We start from the raw sequence: 22,411 nt of genomic DNA, 5'->3' as shown, positions 1-22,411 counted from the left end.
TGGCCGTGCCGGCGGACTCTCCTCACACCGTAGTGCTAGCAGTCACACTCCTCCCAGCGCTGCTGCTGGCAAAAACTGGACAGCCCAGGTGGATGTTGTGAGCTTAAGCCTATCAATCATTTCACTTCCAAACTCCCCACACCTCAAAAAGGGAGGGAAATGAAAAAAAATCAGGCTTGTGGGAGGGGGACACATGTTCTCTGCTCTCTCCCCCATCTGGCCGAAATGTTTGACAAGTAATTTTGCGAGTAGTCCCCAAGAACACACAAAGCTGCTCACACTGCACTGTTTCCAGATGTTCTCCGCGCGGCGCCAAAACACAGATACATGTGAACGATTCCCGCCCAGTCACACCGAGGGGAAATGAAAGTTTTTTTAGGAGAAATGGGATTGCGTGAGGGTGTGTGCGTGTTTAGATGCACTGGTGCATGTGCGTGTCGGCTTGCTCAGCTTCCCCTTCCATTCTTTCCTTCGATGTGAGTGTGTGTGTTGGTATTTTTGGGTGATTGAGGGTTAAAGATGACTCACTGTATTACTCATTGGTCCAGGGACACACAAATTCAGCGTACATGACGGCATGTGCTTTCACAAGCTGATCAGCGGTGAACACATAGTCTGCAGAGATGAAAGAAGAAAGGACACTGTGATTTATATATCATAGTTAAAATACCAAAATGGAAATGGCAATGGAATGCAAATCAGAGAAGGAAAATGTATTTATTTATTTACCTTTTCAGATCCAGGGAACTCACATACAAACTCTAAGACGGCCCATATTTAATGCAAATTATTAAAAAACAATTAGCTATGGAAACTTGTTTCCACCTCAGCGTAAAAATAAACATGACTGTGAGATTAAAATAAGAAATCGTAACATTGTGAGATATAAGTCATATTATGAGCTGCAATTGTAAGATATAATGTCAAAATGACCGTTTTTATTTGTTTCCTTAGTGGCAGAATGCAACTTGCGTGATAATGTACAACAACAAAATATAAAATATGCATATATTTTTTAAAGGAAATCCTAAATGATTTATATAGAACTCCTGTGAACCAACAGATGAAATGTTTGAAATTATATTATTAATGAATCAATCAATCAATAAAAATTAATTAGATTAATTTCTCTGAATCTATTTGGAGGTTTAGTTGGTGGCCACCTTTGTAGAGTTTGAATTTTCCAGGTGCTAAAAGACTTAGTAATAAATACAAAATCACTATAATAAATATACAGCAACACATACATGTTTCAACTCTTCTCATACTATCAAATGCACACAACATGAAGGAGGTGGTCTTGCCTGCAAGAAGAGAAGGATGACGGTTGAGAGAGAGCGAGAGAGAGAGATGTGGGGGGAGTGTAGTGAGGCCATATAAAACCCCTGGAGCACAAGCCATGCTTTATCTTGTGACCCGCTCATTTCTGTTTCAGGCACAGGAAACCCCTAAACTCTTTCAGCCCTGCCCCAGCGCCTGCATACACACTCTCACACACCTCAGCGTGCTCAGAGACCAGAATGGCTGTACGAAGAATGAATGAACTCTGGAAAACCATGGCTCTGGCTTTAATGTTTGGCTTTCTTCTGCTTCACAGTAAGTTTATTTAAAGTCTTTTTTATAAGTTGTAAGTTAAATACTGCGTACTACATGCAGCATTTTATCATTGTTTAATCGTTTACATCCTTTTCATGTTCTTATTTTACATTTTGTATCATTGTTTGTTTTTTTGTACAGATTTATAGGAACATAACCTTATAATTTGTCAGGATTCATCATATTTGAAGCTGTATAAAAACATTACTGATTTTGAGCTCTAATATTTGGTTTTGCTCAGGGTTTTTTTTTTTTTTTTTTTTAATAGTCTCATCTTGATTGATGTGACAGCCAGCAGTTTGTAGTGTTTACTCATGGGAGACGAAGTTAAAAATCTAGCGGGAAACTAAAACAAAGGGCTCTGGCTTAGAGTGGAAACATGCCGTTGATCGTAATTGTGGGCTATATACTGCTTTCCGTCTGGGTGGAGCTGGCCGAAACATAGGCGTATATGTGTGTTTTAGGGACTGAAGAGTTTGGAAAAGCCTGGAAACTGTCTGAGGAGTCTGTTCAGCATCTTTATCCTGATCTCTGTGACTGCATGTGGTGAAATTGTCCTTTTGAAAAGCAGACGTACGAATGGATTTATTGTAAACTGAAATGTGGCCCGCAGTGTTTGGTTCATGTACTCCTGAAAATAGATGGATGTTTACATTATCAGCCACAGGGATGAAGACTGTCGTGTGTAAACGGCACTCTCTTCTCAGGGAGGATACCAAAGGTCCGTTATTTCAAATAGGAGTAAAAAGAGCTGGTTTGTAAGTGACGCCCATGTGGGCAGGGCAGAGCTCTACGCCCCATTCCCTTTTCCCAAGAGGTGAGTTTAGTTTAATGGTGGGAAGTCTAGTTTAAACACAGTGCAACTTCTCAAAAGCGTGGTGGTTGAACCAAACAGACTTTTACCAGGAAACCAGTTGTTAAAATGTAAAAGAAAACAAATATTAGAAAAGAGAAAACTATGATTTTGGTTAGCTGAACTACAAAAATGCAAACAAACACTCACACAGCACATAATCAGTTTTCAAGCTAAATGAAAAATTGAATTATGCAGCCTGCCCCCCTTTTTAAAGGGAAACCTGTGTAGTTTGCAAAAGCTAGCGTGTAATACGAAATCTGAAGTTAACATACCCTATATTCCTATAGTTCTCCTCAAATGTCCTGCTCAATGAAGGCTTTAATAAAGAGTAATGTGAAACTGTAAACCAGCTGAATTCATTAGGCTGTAACAGCCATGCTGCCGTTAAGACTTTGGAGGTTGCAAGAAGACATTGTTAAAATGAAGCCTCTTCCTCTCCCCACCAAGAGACCGAAAAGCACTACACGTTTCCATTCCCACCAGTCTGTTAAATGCTTGGCACTTTAGTGCAATTGGCACCCTTGTGAGACTTTGCCAATGGACGGTCAGAACATAGCAGCACTTTTCTGCCAACCATGGAAATATGTGTGCATCAGGTCCAGATGTCGGTACGCCATTAAAGTTCATCATATTCAACAGAAAATCTTAAATGCTTGTTATAGCGATTCAAACTGATCTGTGTAGACATTAAACATAATTAGGCCTCTAGGACAATGTTTCTTCTTCTTTGATGCAGAGTCTCTTATAAATATTTGCTACAAGCATCTATGGCTATTTTCGTGACAAGATCTATGTATTTTAACAGAAATAAATAGTGGTACATTTCTAATGAAATTAACAACTGACTCTTATAAAGAAACATCACTCTGGTGACAGAAATGCCACTTTTGTACCGTATTCATTTGATATATTAATGTTGCTCTGCTGCCATATTCAGCTCATTTCACAAGATGCCATGCTTCACTCAAAGCTAAATTTTTAATGCTGAAATTAAGAAATTTCTGTAAGCATTTACTCATACCCTCATGACATTTGAAACCCATTTCCATTTCTCTGTATGCATGAGAATGCATGAACTGACAAACAGCATCTGCTAAATACATAAATGTAAATGTAAATTTACAAAATGGGAAAAACTGATCTGAAAAACTTTCAAATTACGATAACCGAATCAGTGGTTTCAGCATGTGGACACTTAACCACACGCTACAGTTGCTGCAGAATTAAATTAACTGAAGCTAAGTGGCTAAAAAGGGTCAAATTACATGGTATTTGAATAAGGCCTCAGAGGAAAGACTCAGAAGATAGAAGTACTACATTCCAACTGGCCACCCACTGTTCAAATGTGACAGTGACCTCCCATTGCAAGTATAGCTCTTTTTGAGGTGTAACCTTCCTCCTCTGATGGATGGAAAAGAGCAAGGAATGATTCGCTATGACAGCCTGTTGGCAAATGTGTTTAGCTGAGCTCACATTCACCCCATAGTTACGTTAGCCACCCAAATGACATGCTAAATTTCAGTTACCACCTTTTCCCATGTTGTGAGTTCAGCCATTATACAACCTGGCAGCTATGTGGCATTTCAGTGGACAAGTGCCAAGATGATGGTTGGTGCCGCCCAATCACCATGGAATATTATTAAATCGGGCTGCATTTTAAGCTCAGCGGCGAGTGAGAAAACACCTTCACGCGTCTTTAGCTCCCTGGCAGACCTAGCGTCCCTGAAGCAGGTCTTTTCCCAGTCCTAACTGCTACTGTGGTGTATTACAGTTAGATATCTGGTTAAAATCCAAGGCCTATATCAACTGTACCAACAGAAGCCAATTCATCCATCCTGATCTGAACCAACACATGGGAACTTCCAAATTACACAATACAGGATGTTAAAAGGCACTATTATCACTCACATTTTTATTGCGTCGGTCAGTATGAGCAAAGCTATTTAGTGGAGAACAGATGCATATTTTTATGGGTTTAGTCACACAAAGACACATAGTCAAGGCACAGAGGAAGAGGAAGTTAATGCATGCCAGTGCATCATGCATGATAAAATAAAATGGATGGAAGGGGTCACTACAAGGCAAGGAGGGAAATGATAAGCTTATATCTGCATACCTTAGTTCTGTAATATTCTCCTTGGCTGACAATGTGCTGTTTGGCCAACAAAAACATGCAGCTGCCAGTTTCTCATGGCCTTTAGCTATTGCCTGGCATTCCTGCAGTCCCAGGCCACTTCGGTGAGGTTCACGTCATGTACCCAGGGGTGGGGAGCCTACACACAAATCCCATAAGATACCTTACATCATTACGATTTGGGTGTGCTCGGTCTTACTGGGCTTTTCACCGATGCATATTGATTGAAACTGAAAGGGTGGAAAAATAAGCAGTTCATTCTCTGAGTATGTGAAAAGATCATCTGAGCAAACAGTAATTACAGCAAGTTGCATGTTTAGACATTTATGTCCATCACCCCACTTATAATTAGGAAAAAGATACAAAACAACTATTACGTATTATATTATGAACAAATGCATATCAACTAACAGTCATGTTTAATTAGCTAAACATCATCTTAAATGAGAAAAACAAGACAATCCGGATTCATATCAGGGTTTGTTGTTGTTGCTCTTGTGAGTCTGTTACTCTGTGGTTCCCCTGGCACTCCAATGCAGTTTTGCAGTTATTGCGTCTTCACAGCTGGCATGCAGCTTCCAACTGCTCTCACTCTGACATAGTGGTCTGGTAATACGAGAACCCAAAAACCTGGGTCCAAACATTAGTGTGTAATTAGCCTGTGGTTCAACAAAATCTGTAACAAGTGGAAACTCCAAGACACTTGTTTGGACCAGTCTGCTGGTTGGATCATCGTATTAGTCAAATAACAACTTATAAAGTGATGGCACAGTTTCAATTTCACAGAAACTCTAGCTGTAACTTTCAGGATAAAAACTTTGATGAGAAAATTGTGCAACATCCTGTAACTAGCCATACAGTATATTTGTGCTTTTTCCATGATTAAGGTTTTCCTATAGAAAAGTTTTTATAGAGAGAGATTTTTATAGAAAGATTTTTTTATATAAGCATATATACCTATGTATAGAAATATATTTTGTAATGAACATCTAAATTAAACAAACACAATAAATCAAATTAAATAAAATAGTATCTAACATAACTATTAGTTATCGCAAAATACCTATTATTTATCCGAACAACAAACACTGTTTGAGCATTTCATGCACAAAAAATTTCAACCCTATCCATGGACAGTGTCTTTTCATTAAAGGTACAGTTGGTGATCTGGGAAATGCTAACGTTAGCCTGCTAGCATTGAAAGCATACAATCCCACCCTCCGCGCACAAACACAGCTGCTCTCGGCAAAGCGTTAAACCACATCATGTTTCAAGGCACATAATATTACAATAATAATGAACATAAACAACTTAAAAGAGCTTGTACCTGACTGCTGCAGATTCATTTCAGTGTTGATACTGTTGACATGGATATGCATGATTCCAAGTCTGAGGATGTGAAACAGCTCTGGTTAGAATATCACAGGTTGCCATCTCGTAACTACGGTAGTTATGTCATGAACGCAGCATAAGCTCGTTGTTTTGGAGGACCTGTAAAAGGTGGCCGTGCTCATGACTGAGGTCTGTCTGTAATCTGTATAAACTGCAACGCGCTGATAATGTATGATGTGACAGGGTGCGCCAGGGAATGTAAAAACATACGTTGACAGGCAGTTAGGACATTGTATTATTTCATTCAGACCGAATATAATAATTGGATGAACATTATATGGTTCTACACCTTCAACAGATGATATAAAAATACATTTAGACCATTTAACATTGTGATTGCTATCAGGATCTGAGGAGACTTTCAACCAGTATAACAAAACATGTTTCTGTAGAGAATTGCTTATTACGTACAAAGATTTTTTGTAATACTTGTTACATGCATGTAACTTTATGGAGAAGTTTGCAGTTCTATGGTGGTTTTTGCCATTTTGCCTGAGGAATAAACAGAGTTAATGTGGCTTGGCTGAGCCTCTTTAACCAGTGGGGTAATTAATGTTCAGCAAGCAGCACAACACTGGGGCAATTCTACCTAATGTTCCCTAATTGAAAACATAAGATTTTATCCTTTCCCTGCCATCAAAAGCACGAGGACTTTCTCACAGCAGTCTTTCCTCCTTAACCACACTGTTACAGAGCCCATGGGATTTGTTACGGTTAGCCAGAAAGTAAGAGAGGGGGCAAAACCCAACCCCAGTTTTTCTTTTGTGTGATGAAAAGTAAAAAAAAAAGAGAGAGAGAGAGAGAGAGGGAGAGAGATAGACACTTCAATACCCCCACACTCATCTTTCTGTTGTGGCCTTTTCTCCAGCCATTGTATAAGCTGAGCATGGCAGCGGATCAAACATTTAGATATCCAATTACATTGTCTGAATCAATCTGCATGATGTCGTCAAAGAACAAGAGGTTGGAAATGGTCCATGGACATCTGCAGACACGCAATGCTTTTGGTGCTGACAGTGAGCTGCAAAAAGAGGAGGCAGCTGGCAGCTAGAGGGGGGTGACAAGATGATGCCCGTTTTGGAAAGTAGGGGGTGCTCTTTAAAAAAATGAGGTTTGATGTATTAAAAACACCAAAATCTTCAACATTCATTAACCAAACCATCAATTAAAATCTTATAATATCTGTACTGTATAGATCTAGATGGTTCTTATGGAAATTAACACAGCAAAAACAGCAAATGAGACACTATTGTAAAAGAATAGTAGAGGAATCTATTAGTAGGTGGTCTATGTATTAAATATACATCTCGAATTGGGTCCAAAGGGGCCAGCAATGGGATCATTACTGTGTGCATTGTTAAAGCACTGTCTATAGTTTCTATCTGAGATACCTACATCCTGTCTGGCTTGGGGAACATTCCACACTTGACACTAATTTGATTAATTCCTTCACCCCGTTTTTGTTTTGTCAGAAAACAACTGGGCTGCAGGCTCAATGCTAAGTAAACTCTCAGGATCAGCTTGCTCCCTAATAGTTCTGCCGTACTTGGGGTGGATAGAGTGACCACTGGATTTTTTGTGTGTTCGTTAAAAGAGCCCATGACGTTCTTTGACCTTTTGAGAAATAATATTTTGTGATCGCACCAACAGTGCATCACAGGGGCTTCCGCTTTAAGATTTTTTAAATAAGCCGACAAAAAAGACTACTACTTTTTTTTTTTTTTTTTTTAAAAAGGGAAAGTTAAATGTTAAATGAAAAAGTCAAGTTTGTCAGAACAAATTTTAAATGTTGGCTTGACAAAGAAAGTTTTATAACTTAAAACATCTCTCCCAACAGAGAAAATTAATGACACGATAGATGGAAACATAGATAGGGAAGGAATACGGCGGCAGCTGACTGTGATCACCAAGAGATGCTCTCTACAGTTTGGGTGGAGAAGCAATGATTCCCAGGCCGCCGTCCAGCTTAGCCGACTGCAGACGTCAGAGCCTGACGTTTCAGCACAAAGTACACTGGGAGGAGAGTGGTTCCCTTGAGATCTGTGCATCTGGTGATGGAGAAAGATGGACTCCACCCTGCTGGACAACACTTTAGGGATTGTTAGAGTGATTACCAACCCTTTTGAGTCACCTACATCTGTCATTACACTCTTTCCTCTTTCACTGAGCTGTTTATTTAAGTTTCTCCTGTTTCAACCAGACCCAGAGATAGGTGAGAGATAGGAGATCTTGAGATGGCATTCTTTCCCGCAAGATAATCACGTCACAGATCTGAGTGAGGAAGGGAGAAGAGGATGTCTTTGTTAGGAAGCTATAGAGAGTGCCCCAGAGTTCAACAAGCTTGTGATTTAAGCATTAATGTGGGTATTTTAGAGATTAAAGAAGCTCCCTTAAGAGCCGTGAAAAGGCAGATTGCTTATCGCTGCATTCCTCCTGGGGATTGAGTTGAGGATACAAACCAGAAATCTTCTAGTCACAATGAAAGCAGACATGCCTTTAGATTCCCAGAAATAAATGTCTCTGGGAAAATTACAGTGACATCATTTTTAGTCTTATGAGTAGACCCATGGGACATTTAAAGAGACAATGATCAAAACATGACTTAAATGCTTTGAAATCCAAAGAAAAGGGGTTATTTGGAGTTCATCTGCCACCTTTCTAGCTCAGCATAACTCCATATAGATAAAAACAAAATCAATTCTTGAAATCTGAAGCCTACAACCAAGACCTAAAGGAACAGTTCACCCAAAAATGAAAACTCTGTCATCTGCATAACTGTCCATTTAATGAGGTACGTACTTTAAAATAACCTAAGCATTTTGTAGGCATCGCTCATGTTTTTAGGGAATGTGGAAGAAGGAGGCTTTAGCTCGCAGGTTTATATCAGAGCTGTCAAGACGTGTCTGGTTAAGCTTACTGCCATACGTCCATTCAGGCACAACTGGGGATTTGGGGAGTCTTTGCCTGAGATTGTCTCATTACATCAGACCAGACATGCCAGAACACCATGGAATGGATTAGAGTGATTCCAAGATCTGAAGAGCACATTTAGTCCCTGTTGTGTCACTTTCCTTAGGAAAACAATGATTCCGGTCATATTTCTGTTGTATTGGTGGATGAAAAACATGCACTGAAGCGGTTAGGTGGAGCCACAATATCACTCTTCCAGACCTCTGTTTATGCTTGCTGTCGGGGCATCCAGATGTCAGTTTGATGGCCAGATCTCACTGCCACACAAATTGTGAAATATTAAATATGTCAAGAAGAACATCTCATTTGGGATGAAAATTTGATGGGATGAGTTGTATGCTTTTTGGGGTTGAATTAAAACAACTGACCAAATTCACTGAACTGAAATGTGCATTCTCCAATCACTAATTTGTCCACTAATTTTATGTGCATATTTGAGGGTGTGTGCAAGTGTATGTGTGATGAATGTATCTATAAGTTCCCAGTTGAAAAAAAAGTATATTTCTATAATGTACTTAAAGTGTTCTATTTTCATGCACTAATTTTGTACTTAATATACTAAAAATTATTCTTTGGTACTTCTTAAGATAATCTTAAGAACATCTAAGTGTACTCAACTGTGTTATTTTGAGACACCATGAAAAATGAAGTTGAAAATATTTAGTTATCACTTGAACCCATAGTGTACTACAAGTGGTAACTAATATTTTGCATATTATACATAAACAAATGTATATAGAAAATGTATGCCTAAGATCTACATAAAACTTATGGATAAAATATATGTGTTTTATGCATAAATAAATTCATGCATAAAATTTAAGCATACGTTCAGACAGCATGCTCCCTGACCGCCCACTTAAAAACTGGAAAGTACTTTCCCAATCTGGCGAACTCAGATTTGACTGGCTGACTTTGCGCAACACAAGGTTTTCATCAGTCCCACTGGAAACAAAGTTGTGTGTTCACAAGGTTTAATCAGAGGTCTGGCTATGAGAAACAATATTTACATGGAAATTCACGGGTTAGCCAAGACTAACTCCCAAATTGTCTAGGATGACCTCATTCACCTCAAAGATCAGTGTTCCCTGCTATATGGATCATGATGATGATGTACCACAACACAATCATGTCTGTGCACAGTAACATACCAAGGAAGCACACCTTTTGGATACTATTTGCATTTGCGTTTTTACATCTAGCTATAAAACCCCAAAGTTATGATTTTTGGGATGCACTCATTCTAATCTCACAAACCAATACCATTTTAAGTCAGAAAGTATGAAAAACAGGATGTTGCTACTGTGTCAGCATGTGTTGCTTTTAAAAGTAAGAGGGGTATTTTGTTCTGTGCACAATTATAGACATTCATTATCATACATGTTAAAATTAATATTGTGGTGCTTCTCATTTGTAGTAAACACACAAATACAGAAGTGTACAAAGGAGTTCTCGTATACTGGTTTTGTTTATATGATGTTGGGAGAAGAGGGAACATTCTTCCTAACAGTTATTATATCAATAAACATGTCTGGTTTTGGCTTGAGTAAGTCAGTGCTTAGTTTTATTAACATTTTTAAGAGCTGTAGGATACATGCCCAGTTCAGCCAATTAAAATATATGGCCAGCCACTCACAGTATGAAGCACGATAGACCCGCTTACAAGATAGTCATCTGTAAGTATCTGAAATGAGGGAGGGAGCTTCACACTGTAAACACAGACCAGTGCTATCATGGTGGCCATGCGACCTTAAAATCACAAAATGCTAAGAATCACAAACAGAAAGCGAGGTATCATGGCAATTGATGAGATCTCAGCTTGACCAATCATTTCTTTTGATGTTTTAACTAAAAAGATTCATCAAGGTTCATTGTTCCAGCATTGCTGCCATACAGTACAGTGGCCTTGTTACAGTCACACCTGTTGAGACAAATGTAGAATTAGTTTATGATCAGGGTGTGGCAGATATCTTAGTATTACTAGTTAGAAAAACACAAGGCCACACAGCATGAGCTCCAGATGGCATTCTGAAGCCTGCGTGACAATCAGTTTGACGGCAAGACGAGTGGTGTCCTAAATGACACCAGAAATTGTTCTAAATATAGAGCTCAGCTGCTCAAATACCAAATGCCCCCCAAAAATCTAATCTACTCTTTGCTAAAAAAAAAAAAAAAAAACACTTAAAAGAGTATTCTGGGATTAATAGAAGTTGTGCTCAATCAGCAGCATTTGTGGCATGTTAACTACCACAAAAAAAAAAAAAGCATTTCCACTTGTCCTCTGTTTCCTTAAAACAGAGGAAAATTCTGGGTTACAAATTTAATGTGATGGAAGAGAATGGGGCTAATCAAAAAATGTAAAAATATTCACTGTTTCGATAGTTTAGCCACAAGATGTAAACAATAAGCATAACTAGTTTGAAAAAAAATTGCTTACAAACCTTTTATGTGTAAATTTGTCCAATTACTCAACTACTCAAATGCACCAGTTTTAGCAACAGAATTAATGTGTAAGTGTTACAATTACAATAATTTATGCTTTTTTATATCCACCAAAAATGTACTTCAATCGTATTTCACAGCAACCTCAAATTTTTGCTTTTGAGTTGATTGAGTGAAAAGTGAAAAATCTATCTTGTAATGTTACTTTTTAGCAAGAACACAAGTTCAATGACTTTCGGATATGGCGTAGTCAGTTGAGGATGCAACACCTAAAACAAATGAGAAAATGAATTCACCCATACTACGCCCAGCCACACGCTTCCTGCATTCCACGCCTCTAGACAAAACTCTTTCTTAAGGAGTGTGATAATGTACAGCAAAGCCAAAGGTCTTGACTTTTCGAGGGTGATGTTTATTTGCTCAGTCAGTGTCGGCAGCATTACCCTCCTGCTTAAGTTATTAATAATGTAGAGTGGCTGTGCAAACAAGACACATTTTTGGAGAGGGTGGAGACAGAAGGGCATTAAATAACAGTCAGGAGGGGCCAAGCCTTTTTAACCTCTTCTCAACCTCAGGGTTCACCTACCACCCACATGCTAGCAAACACTGTGTGGCAATCGCTGGATGAGGAGCATCTGACACTCAGGGCCAATCCTGCAAGCCCTTTGTGATTGCATAGTAATATGCATGAATGGGTGGCATGGAAACCTTGATTAAAATCCAAACTTTTAAAATTTGATTTTTAAATTAATATTAGGGTTGCCTGTATCAGTGCTATGTATGCAGAATTAATTGAATGTGAGTTATGAGATGGTTCCCATGATATGTAAAATGGAGCCAACATAATTAAGCAAGGTGAGGTGGAAGTCTAACTTAAAAGCATTTTCTGTTTTTCCGTGTAGGTTGTCAGGGACAGACCACAACATCTTCAACTAATACTTCTCCAAGCACAGAACCAGCCACAGGGGTATCAACAATCTCAGGAATAAACCCAAACACACATTCGCCAACATTCTCCACCACTGAGATCCCTGCTCAAGGAACACTTGAACCAAGGATACTTGACACTACTGACCACATTGGTATGAGGCATCAAGAATGTCCAAGAAAATAATTTCAAAAGTGTTTTTAGTTGATGAAACTACTATTACCTGATTCTTTGTTTTTATTAGCTCCATCAGAAACCCCCGCCTCTGACAACAGCAAAGATGCCAGCCAGACTGACCTACCAATACAAACAGAAACCACAGCTTCCAACGACCTTGTTGATAATGCGGTACAGGAAACAGTGAACCCAAACAATCCAGCCTCAAATCAAGAATCCATAAAAAATAAAGTAAGTAATTTTGGGTCACTGATTTCATGGATTAGAATTCTGGGTGGAAAAAAAACAATGGTGCAAAAAGAATGTGATTTGACAGTTTAATTAAGAAATGTAAGAGTTTTCTTTCAATTTATTATTGATCACTGATTTTCAATGGTCAACTACGGAAGCCCATTTCCGCCAAAAAAAAAAAAAAAAAAGATTAATTGCGACTTTTTATCTCAGAATTCTGACTTTTTAACTCACAATTGCGAGTTATAAAGTCAGAATTCTGAGATATAAAGTCGCAATTGTGTGATAAAAAGTCAGAATTCTGACATATAAAGTCGCAATTGCGTGATAAAAAGTCATAACAAAGCAGCAAACCTAATGGTCAGTCGCAATGAAAGGAAACGCAAGCAAAGTAAGAACTGTGAGAAATAACGTTTCACACAGTAGTGAGAAAAAAAAGTTTTATCACGCAATTGCGACTTTATATCTCAAAATTCTGACTTTATACCTCGCAGTTGCGACTTTATATCTTAGAATTCTGACTTTTTATCATGCAATTGCAACTTTATTTCTCATAATTCTGACTTTATAACTCGCAATTGTGAGATATAAGCACGTAATTGCTATTAAAAAGTCAGAATTCTGAAATAAAAACTCGCAATTAATCTTTTTTTTTTTTAGTGGCTTTTTTTTTTTGTGGCGGAAACAGGCTTCCATAGTCAAGAGCTTTCATGAAGAATACACAGAAAGTTTTTATGAAATACATATTATTTGTATGTGTATTTTTATTTAATTTCATTTAATTTGACCAATGTTAATTCAGCTGACATTTTCCTAAACTCAACATTTAGGATTCGCATTATTCACGTTTCATTATTAGTCAAAAAAAAAAAAAAAAAAAAAAAAAGTAACATTTTGGAATAGAACACCAGTGCTGTGGTGTTTGTCACATGTCCCTTACAAAAACAAGTATGGTAAAGGTACAGTGATGGTAACAGATGGTAATACCATGGCACTGATATTCATTTATATGGTACTCCAAGGTAGTTCTAATAATACCATGGTACTTCTCCAAAACACATGGTTGTTTCTGTTTTAGTCTTTTTGGAACTCCTAATGATTTACTTACAAAAAAGTGCAATGGTACTACCATATACCATTTTGAAAATTTACCAAAGTATAGTATTATGGTAATTCTGAAAGGAAAGTACATTAATTTTAGTGCCATGGTATATTTCAAAGTACCTTATATTATATTACCATCATAATACCATGGTACTACCGTAGTAGGGGAGCAAAAAGTATCAAAGTACAAGAGTATTACCATCTAATACCACCAATGTACACCTCCAAAAATGCATTTTTTTTTATTTTTTTTTGCAAGGGAACACTGCATTTACACTGCATTTACATACTTTTATGTTACAGTGAGGCCATAACAGCATCATATGTACAAAAAAGGTCATCAGAACAGATTAACAATTATCTAAACGCCACTATACACTTTTCTCTACAACAGTTGAAGACTCTTTGCCAACCCAACCCATGTGGACAGAATGATTTCAGATGTTTTCAGTCGCTGTCATCTGTGTCCGTGTACATTAGAAAGGAAGGAAGCTTCGTGTCTGAGAGGATAAAGTTTAGCAAGGCAGTTTGAGCTGTTGATGCCCGTGAGCTCAGATTAGGGAGATCCTGTTTTGTCATTCGCTATAAATAATCCCTGCACACAAAAGATGAATGAGTGGGAGAGAAGAGGGGCTTCCTCTCGCTTCTGCCATGTGGTTATGAACCCAGGAAAGAGGTTAGACAGAAGAAGTGGGGGGAGATGAGTGTCTATTGTTGGCAAGGACTGATCTGAGACCAGTGAAATTATAGTGAGTGAGATGATAGCTTTGATAGGCCAGTCTGATGCAGGATCAGTAATTTTTTCCCCATCATGATAGGCGTTGTTCGTTCTGACACAATGGCACGACACATCATAACCTAAATGCTTTGTGAAAGGCAGGGAGAGGTACTAAACTACAAAGACTCCTTCCTGTTAATTTCCTCTTTTTGTTTTCTACATCAACAGATAAGTTTCATATGGGGAATGCATGTCAGGAAGAGTGGAAAATGTCTAAAATGGGAGAGCTTAGGAATGCTATATCAAAGGTGTAAGTAGGGATGCTAGGGACATAATCCCTACCAATATTCAGCAATACTGAATTGTATAGCAATAATTTTGATTTTTAAAAAAAAAAAAAAAACAATTATATATGTAACCAGTACTGTTGTAATTTTGGACATATCTGAAATGGGTCTACTGGCATTCCCAGAGAAGTCAAATATGTAAAAAAAAAAACTACACTCTTTTAAGGACATGCATTTAGTGCATGGACAAGCATTGGCAATAGGCAAGGCAAGGCAATTTTATTTGTATAGCAAATTTCATACACAATGGTAATTCAAAGTGCTTTACATAAAGAAGAAGAATAAAAATAGAACATAAGGAATAGAAATAACAATAAAAACAGAGAATATTGCTCATAAAAACAGAGAATATTGTGACCCAATTATCTGGATGAATGAGCTAGGAAGTCTTAGGGAGTTTTTTGTTGTTGCTGTTGTTGTCCATCAGAGTGGATCTAAATGGATCTTCCTCACACAATAGGACTGCTATCTGTTACGCTGCATTCACGTGGGGCGTCAGCGTCAACGCTTGATGGAGGGTGTGTCTGAAGCTTGTGTTGTGTTGTGTTGTTATAGTGATAACACCCAATCACATTACTTTACGGTGTTGCACGAATGCAATATGCTAGCGACTGCTCTAGGGCAGCACTTCTCAAAGTCCGGACTCCGCTCCGGATCCGGACCCGGAGGGAATTCAATCCGGACCCGCCTCAATTTCGTATTTCAACAGCAGTAATTGTGTTAAGGGATTAAAAGTCTGGATTCCCTACTTTGATAAACGCATGCCAGAATCATTTGTTTAGTGTTTTATGTCTTTTTGGAGATGGTCAGAAATTAAAGCGAAGGCGAGATATTTAAAGTTTTCCTCGATGATTCAGTTGCCATGACATCCAGTGAGTGTAATTGGGCGCGAGTCGCGCAACGCGACACTTCACTGCAGCAAGCGTTTGAATGGGTGTGGAGCAGTGGTTCTCAACCTGCGGCCCGTCACGAATGTAAATGCGGCTCGCGATATGCCGATCACAATTTTAAAAAAAAATAAAAAAACTATAGCATACAATTTATTTTTGTTTTAAAATTTAAATTAAAGTCAATTAAATAAATATAAATGAGCTATAATGCTTTATTTGTCATATAAAATCATTTTGGTGAGCATTTATTATTTTCAGACATCAGGCAATGTAGGCTAATGACGCAATCACTCAGTTAACGAAACAAACACAAGTGCGCGCTTAGGAAGAATTCAAACAGTAGCCATTAATTTTGTAAATTTAAGCCTGGTCAAAAATGGTCAAATTTGTTATTAGAGGAGAAAAAAAAAGAGGAACATACAATGAAGGAACACAATGCAAACAAGAAGAGTCAGCATCGAAGGTAAGAAGAATGGAAGAATCAGTTGAGCGAGATGGACGGCCTTCCTGTTTGCTCTGTAGTAGTAAACTAGGCTACTTGACAAGCAAAACCTACAATTTCAAAAGACTGAACTGTGAAATCGATGTGTTTGTCTGATGTATTTTAAATCAGTAAAAATAACCGCATCAGTGCACCTGCGGCTGGAATGAGTCCAACTCTGCGCGCGCTCGCGGATCCGATGCTGCGCGAGGGATTGCGACATGACAGAATGCTTGATATCGTCAGAGATTGTAATTAGCCTACAATGCGCTCAGTGTTGTTTGTAAAAAGAGCTGAGTAACATTTGCCTATTAAGGTGTTTATGTGATTGTTTGGTGACTATTGCGATGCTGTTGAAGAAAGTCATAAAGTCATACAGAATTAAATGGCAACTTAAAGTGATTTATACAGTTTGTGTGTTCATTGAGCATTACTATTAATTAATTGTAAAGCTAATGTCAGTAAGTTAGTTTTTATTTGTTATTTATTGTGTGCAACATCTAGGTATAATAGTATTTGCTAATACGATAACATTAAATCTGATTGGTTTGTATTGGTGACGTCATATGTAAATTATATGCGGACCGGCCCACTGGGAAAAAAGTTTGAGAACCACTGCTCTAGGGTATTTGCATAGGGCAATCTGATTGGATGACGCCTGCGTTGGCGCTTAAAAAGTTGAGAAATCTTCAACTTCTGCCTCTTGCAACACAGCGACGCGATGGAACCCACAATTCAGTTCGGCAACGCATGAAGTCACCCATTCAAAATAAATGAGAAGCGTTAACGCCAGCGCCCCCGTGTGAATGCACCTCAAATACATGCACAGTTCGGTTGAATGATAAAGTTTAAGCTTCTTTAACTTCAACTTGATGTTGTTAAACTGAATGTATGAGGCAAACTTTTAGCTCAAATATCCACAAAATTAAAAACAACCTCTTATTTTAGTGTTGTTTTTAATTTTGTGGATATTTGAGCTAAAAGTGTGGGTTATCTGTCAATCAGATGCACATGAAATTTGTGTTCATTTCTACAGCAACAGTAAACTCCCAGTCTAGTTTCCTTTCAGAATCATCAATAGGTCAGACAGTAATTTTTTTATATTAAAATAAAGTGATGTGCAGAGTCATCAAGAGCACTCTGAACATAGAGTATTACATATATATTATGTATAGGCCTATGTACTCTGATGCTGATGAGAGATGTTGATGTAAAATGTAAATGTAAAATCTGTTAAACTGCCTGTAACTTATAACATTACAGAATTGATTAATTTAAATCAGTATCAACCAAAAACCTTAATGTCAATCCCTAAATATAGTTTAGTTTTTTATTTTTTGATATTATGTCCTCACCAATGTCAAAATCAAACCTATGCCCTTGCTATAAATGATCATGATCATGTTTATGTTTTTCTCTACAGATGGATGATATTGAAGAAGAGAATGCCAACTCTGGGTCTTCTCCTGTGGTTTTCGTGTCTGTGCTGGTGACTGGCTTACTGCTTGCTGCCACAATAGTCGGCATATACTACTTCAAGTGCCATCGGCGAAGCAACGGCAAAGGCATGAAACTGGTGAGTACCAGCAAAGAGTCAGACTTAATGAACCCCAGAAAAACATCCTTAATCATTAACTGTAATATCCTTACTAATATCAACACCAAGCAAATCTTTAAAGCAAATTTACACATTCATTCATTTCCTACTTTTCCTGCTGTCTAAACCCCCAAATCGATGACTTCAACAACTGTATCTCCACCACCAAGTGTTCCCAATCAAATTCCCATTTTGAATGTGTTATGCACACATTTTAATTGCAAAGTTTAGCGTATTGGGTAAGGAAGTGCTGCCAAGCTTCTAATTAAGAAGGAAACAATTGGCAGCATATCAGTGCAGCGCAAAGTTCCTCAAGCACACGCCCAATCTAATGTTCAGAACCACAACACATGCTAGTGAAACACAAACTGTTTAATCTTCTTGCCAATAGTTCTAAGCTGTTTTCCTTCTCTGTTAAATGATGTCAAATTATGAAATTGAAACAAAGTGAACTCCATCGGACCTCAAAAAGAGGCTTACAATAAAAAAAAACATACATTTCATAAGCCATATGCTGCTCAATGAAAGCTTTAGCTTTGAAGATGCATCATGAAATATATTCTATCAAATAAAAACGATTTTATAGCAGTTTTCATATTCTGCTCAAAAAACACACTAACCTTATTTTGAGGGTCTTGCTCATTAAAGGGATAGTTCACCCTCAAGTTGTTCCAAACCTGTATACATTTCTTTGTTCTGCTGTACCCAAAGGAAGATATTTGGAAGAATGTTTATAACCAAGCAGATCTCGCTCCCTGAGTGTATAAGTATTTTGTTATTGTTTTTGGTCTTTTTTTTTTTTTTTTTTTGGTACTTTGGTTGTTGGACTAAGAACTTTCTGAATACATCTTATCAATGTCAGATCTCAATATAAACTCAATATGAACTCCAACATTTTTCAACAAAGAAATATCTCAGACTTATTCCATAAGTCTTCCAAGCTAGCATCTGATGATGATGATAATAATAATAAAAAATAGGAGAAATAATAAAAAGCAAAATAAAAAAGTAAAATCAGGTTGTATCTTGTTTTCCTACAGGCTGAGGAGTCATACATGGCTGACGAGGAGAACCAGGGCAACACTCTGGTGTCCGTGGCCCCTCTGAACCAACCCGAGCCCCAGGAGAAGCCAAGTCTTAATGGAGAGTCACAAGAGGCAGTGAAGCCCCAAACTCCCCCTGCCGCCACCAATGGCCACTCTACCACCAAGACGGCAGATACAGAGCTGTGAATGAGCCGTTCTGCCAACAAGGGTGTTGGTGAAACACTCAGCCCCTGTTTCTTAAATCCAACTCAATCTACTGCATACTGACCTTGGCCATCAGAAGGCACGAGGGAGACAAAGACTCAAATTCCCACATTTACATGTAAATATGATGCAAAATGTTCAACTTTAAGTCATACGGAACAATTAAAAACACATCTGAATCAAAGTTACAGCTATGGGAAACAAATATACAGGATAAAAAATGGGATAAAAAAATTGGTCAAGTAATCATCCTCCTTATCTAGCAAAATAAATATCAATGTTTGAATGCTATATGAAAGATTTTTGCGATGTTATGAAAGTTGTAAAATGCCAGTTATGACAGTGATGATTTATAATGAGAACATCATATAAACTCAATCATATGATGCAACAAAAATCGTTTTAGTCCAAGAGGTGCATCCCTTGAGTATAATACAACTGTGGGGTGGGGAACCTTTCCCATGAGTCACTGCTAGCTTCCATTAGTACAGCCAGGACTGGAACATAACACTGCTGGGAGGATTCATGCTCCAGTCCCAGCGCTCCACAGCTGAGTGTAAATCCCATCACATCATAAAGAAACACTCAGAATCCACTGGGTGCGAGTTCTGGATTTGTTTGCGTTGTTTGTAGACTGTATGAAATGTTCTATATGTTCGTCTCTGTGTACAGTATGATTTGACTAGTTAATAGTCTTGTATAATTTTGTTAATATCACTGCATGACAAAGTAATGATTTCTGGAGTTGGCGAGCATGAAAAATCAGTTAAAGCGTTAACATGACCTCCATTTCATTGCTGCGAACAACCCTTAACATAAAATCCAACAAATTAGGTATGCTGCCCATTAGCCCTCAGGGTGACAGCTAAATATTATCTGACATTTCTGGATTGAGTTACACCGTACTTTGTAAACCAGTATTATGCTCTTTTTGTAATATTTTTATTCTAGACATCTAGATGTAGTGTTTATGGACTGAATGACTGACTAAATCGTTTGAATAACCTGCCTTAATTATTAGAACTTTCTTGGGTGGGTGTGTTCTATTTTGTATCTACATTTGCTACTACACTGTACATAAATCATTAGGCAAAGAAAGTATGTAATTGTGCAGCCACGAAACCCTGGACCATTGCCTTTATTTTTAGTAAATTTACCACAATACAAAAAGAAACAGTGCAGAACATTTCTACACCCATATCTTGTTCACACTTCTTCACAAGATTTCTGACACAAGACCTTGGGGTCAAAATTTGGTGCTAGTGACTGTATCTCTTGAAATAAACCAACAGAAAATGAAATTGTATGTTTTGAGGTTTAATATGAATATATGAACATATATACATATGAATATCATGTCTTTTATTTCAACTATGACATTTTGTTTTAACATTCCGGTGTTCTGTTATATTTTGGATCGGTGTACTAGCATTGTGTTAAACTGATGTATGTTTGTGATAGGAATAAAGTTTTGGAAAATAAATCAGTACATGTTCACTATTCATTTCTACTTTACCCCAGTGAGACCTCGTCTTTGTGTGCCTTGGATCTATATTATGCAGTTTTTCATTTATTTGGCTGCTTGGCTGTTTACTCAAGAGCTTTTTGTTTGATATGATATGCACACATATGTTCTCTCTTCATCTATCTCTCTCATTCCTCTACACACGTGCAAAAATTTGGCTGCTATCTAAAGGCCATTTAAGCAAACAGCTGGTTTGTATAAGAGACTGTGATGACATCATAGTGCAGGGATTCGGGTGGGGCACAGTGGTCCCTAATCAGTTTAAGAGAAAGCAAGTCAGCGTTTATGTGTTACTGACTGCTGAGTCCTGCAACTAATCACCCTAAAACTAAAAGCTGTTAATGATATCACAAATATAATCTAGAAATTAAGCTATGAATTTATTCTAAACTTTATAAGCCAGTGCAAATATTTATAAAAACAGCAACATTCCAAAGATGAAGACCAGAACCTCAAAAACCTAGATCCAGACCAATATCAGACACCAGTACTGCAAAAACTTGCTTTTGAGATAAAATATCCTTACAAATCCTTAAAGGTGCCAAAGAACATGTTTTCAAAAGATGTAATATAAGTCTTAAGTGTCCCCTGAATGTGTCTGTGAAGTTTCAGCTCAAAATACCCCATAGTTTTTTTTTCATTAATTTTTTTAACTGCCTATCATTATAAATGCGCCGATTCAGGGTACGCGGCCCCTTTAAATCTCGTGCTCCACGCCCCAAGAGCTCGCGCTTGCCTTAAACACCATAAACAAAGTTCACACAGCTAATATAACCCTCAAAATGGATCTTTACAAAGTGTTCGTCATGCAACATGTCTAATTACGTAAGTATTTGGATGTTTACATTTGATTCTGAATGAGTTTGATAGTACTCCGTGGCTAAAGCTAAAGCTAACATTACACACTGTTGGAGAGATTTATAAAGAATGAAGTTGTGTTTATGAATTATACAGACTGCAAGTGTTTAATGAAAATAACGACGGCTCTTGTCTCCATGAATACAGTAAGAAACGATGGTAACTTTAACCACATTTAACAGTACATTAGCAACATGCTAACGAAACATTTAGAAAGACAATTTACAAACATCACTAAAAATATCATGATGTCATGGATCATGTCAGTTATTATTGCTCCATCTGCCATTTTTCGCTGTTGTCCTTGCTTGCTTACCTAGTCTGTTGATTCAGCTGTGCACATCCAGACGTTAATACTGGCTGTCCTTGTGTAATGCCTTGAACATGGGCTGGCATATGTAAATATTGGGGGCGTACACCCCGACTGTTACGTAACAGTTATGTAGTCGGTGTTTTGTTGAGATTCGCCTGTTCCTCGGAGGTCGTTTAAACAAATGAGATTTATATAAGTAGGAGGAAACAATGGCGTTTAAGACTCACTGTATGTCATTTCCATATACTGAACTCTTGTTATTCAACTATGCCGAGGTAAATTCAATTTTTGAATCTAGGGCACCTTTAAAACAGGATGAATTCATCAAATTCATCAAGAAACAACATTTATTTTGTTGCTGATTTGAAATATGTTATTTAATTGTGAGTTCAGGAAGTAGTTTTCTTAGAGTTCATGATTTCTCCATTCAAATACATAGGACTTGGTCTTGGATGCCCGAAATAGGTGCCTGGAGGCTTAGCAAATATGGTTGCCGAGTGAACAGACTTTCCTTGAAAGGGACTTTGATATATGTTACAATAGGGAAGAAAAGAATATTGCAAGTTTGCAACTTCCTTTTCAATGAATGCCTGTGGGGTTTT

At 37.8% G+C, this 22,411-nt stretch overlaps 1 protein-coding gene across 1 annotated transcript; it reads left to right on the top strand.

Annotated features, from left to right (window-relative positions):
• Positions 1–1,422: 1,422 nt before the first annotated feature.
• cd34 (CD34 molecule) lies at positions 1,423–20,592 on the top strand. Its single transcript, XM_067371965.1, has 5 exons — positions 1,423–1,596; positions 12,293–12,472; positions 12,563–12,726; positions 17,690–17,842; positions 18,904–20,592. The coding sequence occupies exons 1-5, from the start codon at positions 1,521–1,523 to the stop codon at positions 19,093–19,095; spliced, it is 765 nt and encodes a 254-aa protein (XP_067228066.1). The 5' UTR covers positions 1,423–1,520; the 3' UTR covers positions 19,096–20,592.
• Positions 20,593–22,411: the final 1,819 nt, after the last annotated feature.

This window comes from Chanodichthys erythropterus, chromosome 20, assembly GCF_024489055.1.
Source record: "Chanodichthys erythropterus isolate Z2021 chromosome 20, ASM2448905v1, whole genome shotgun sequence".
Lineage (NCBI taxonomy): Eukaryota > Metazoa > Chordata > Actinopteri > Cypriniformes > Xenocyprididae > Chanodichthys > Chanodichthys erythropterus.
This window is presented reverse-complemented; position numbering and strand designations above follow the sequence as displayed.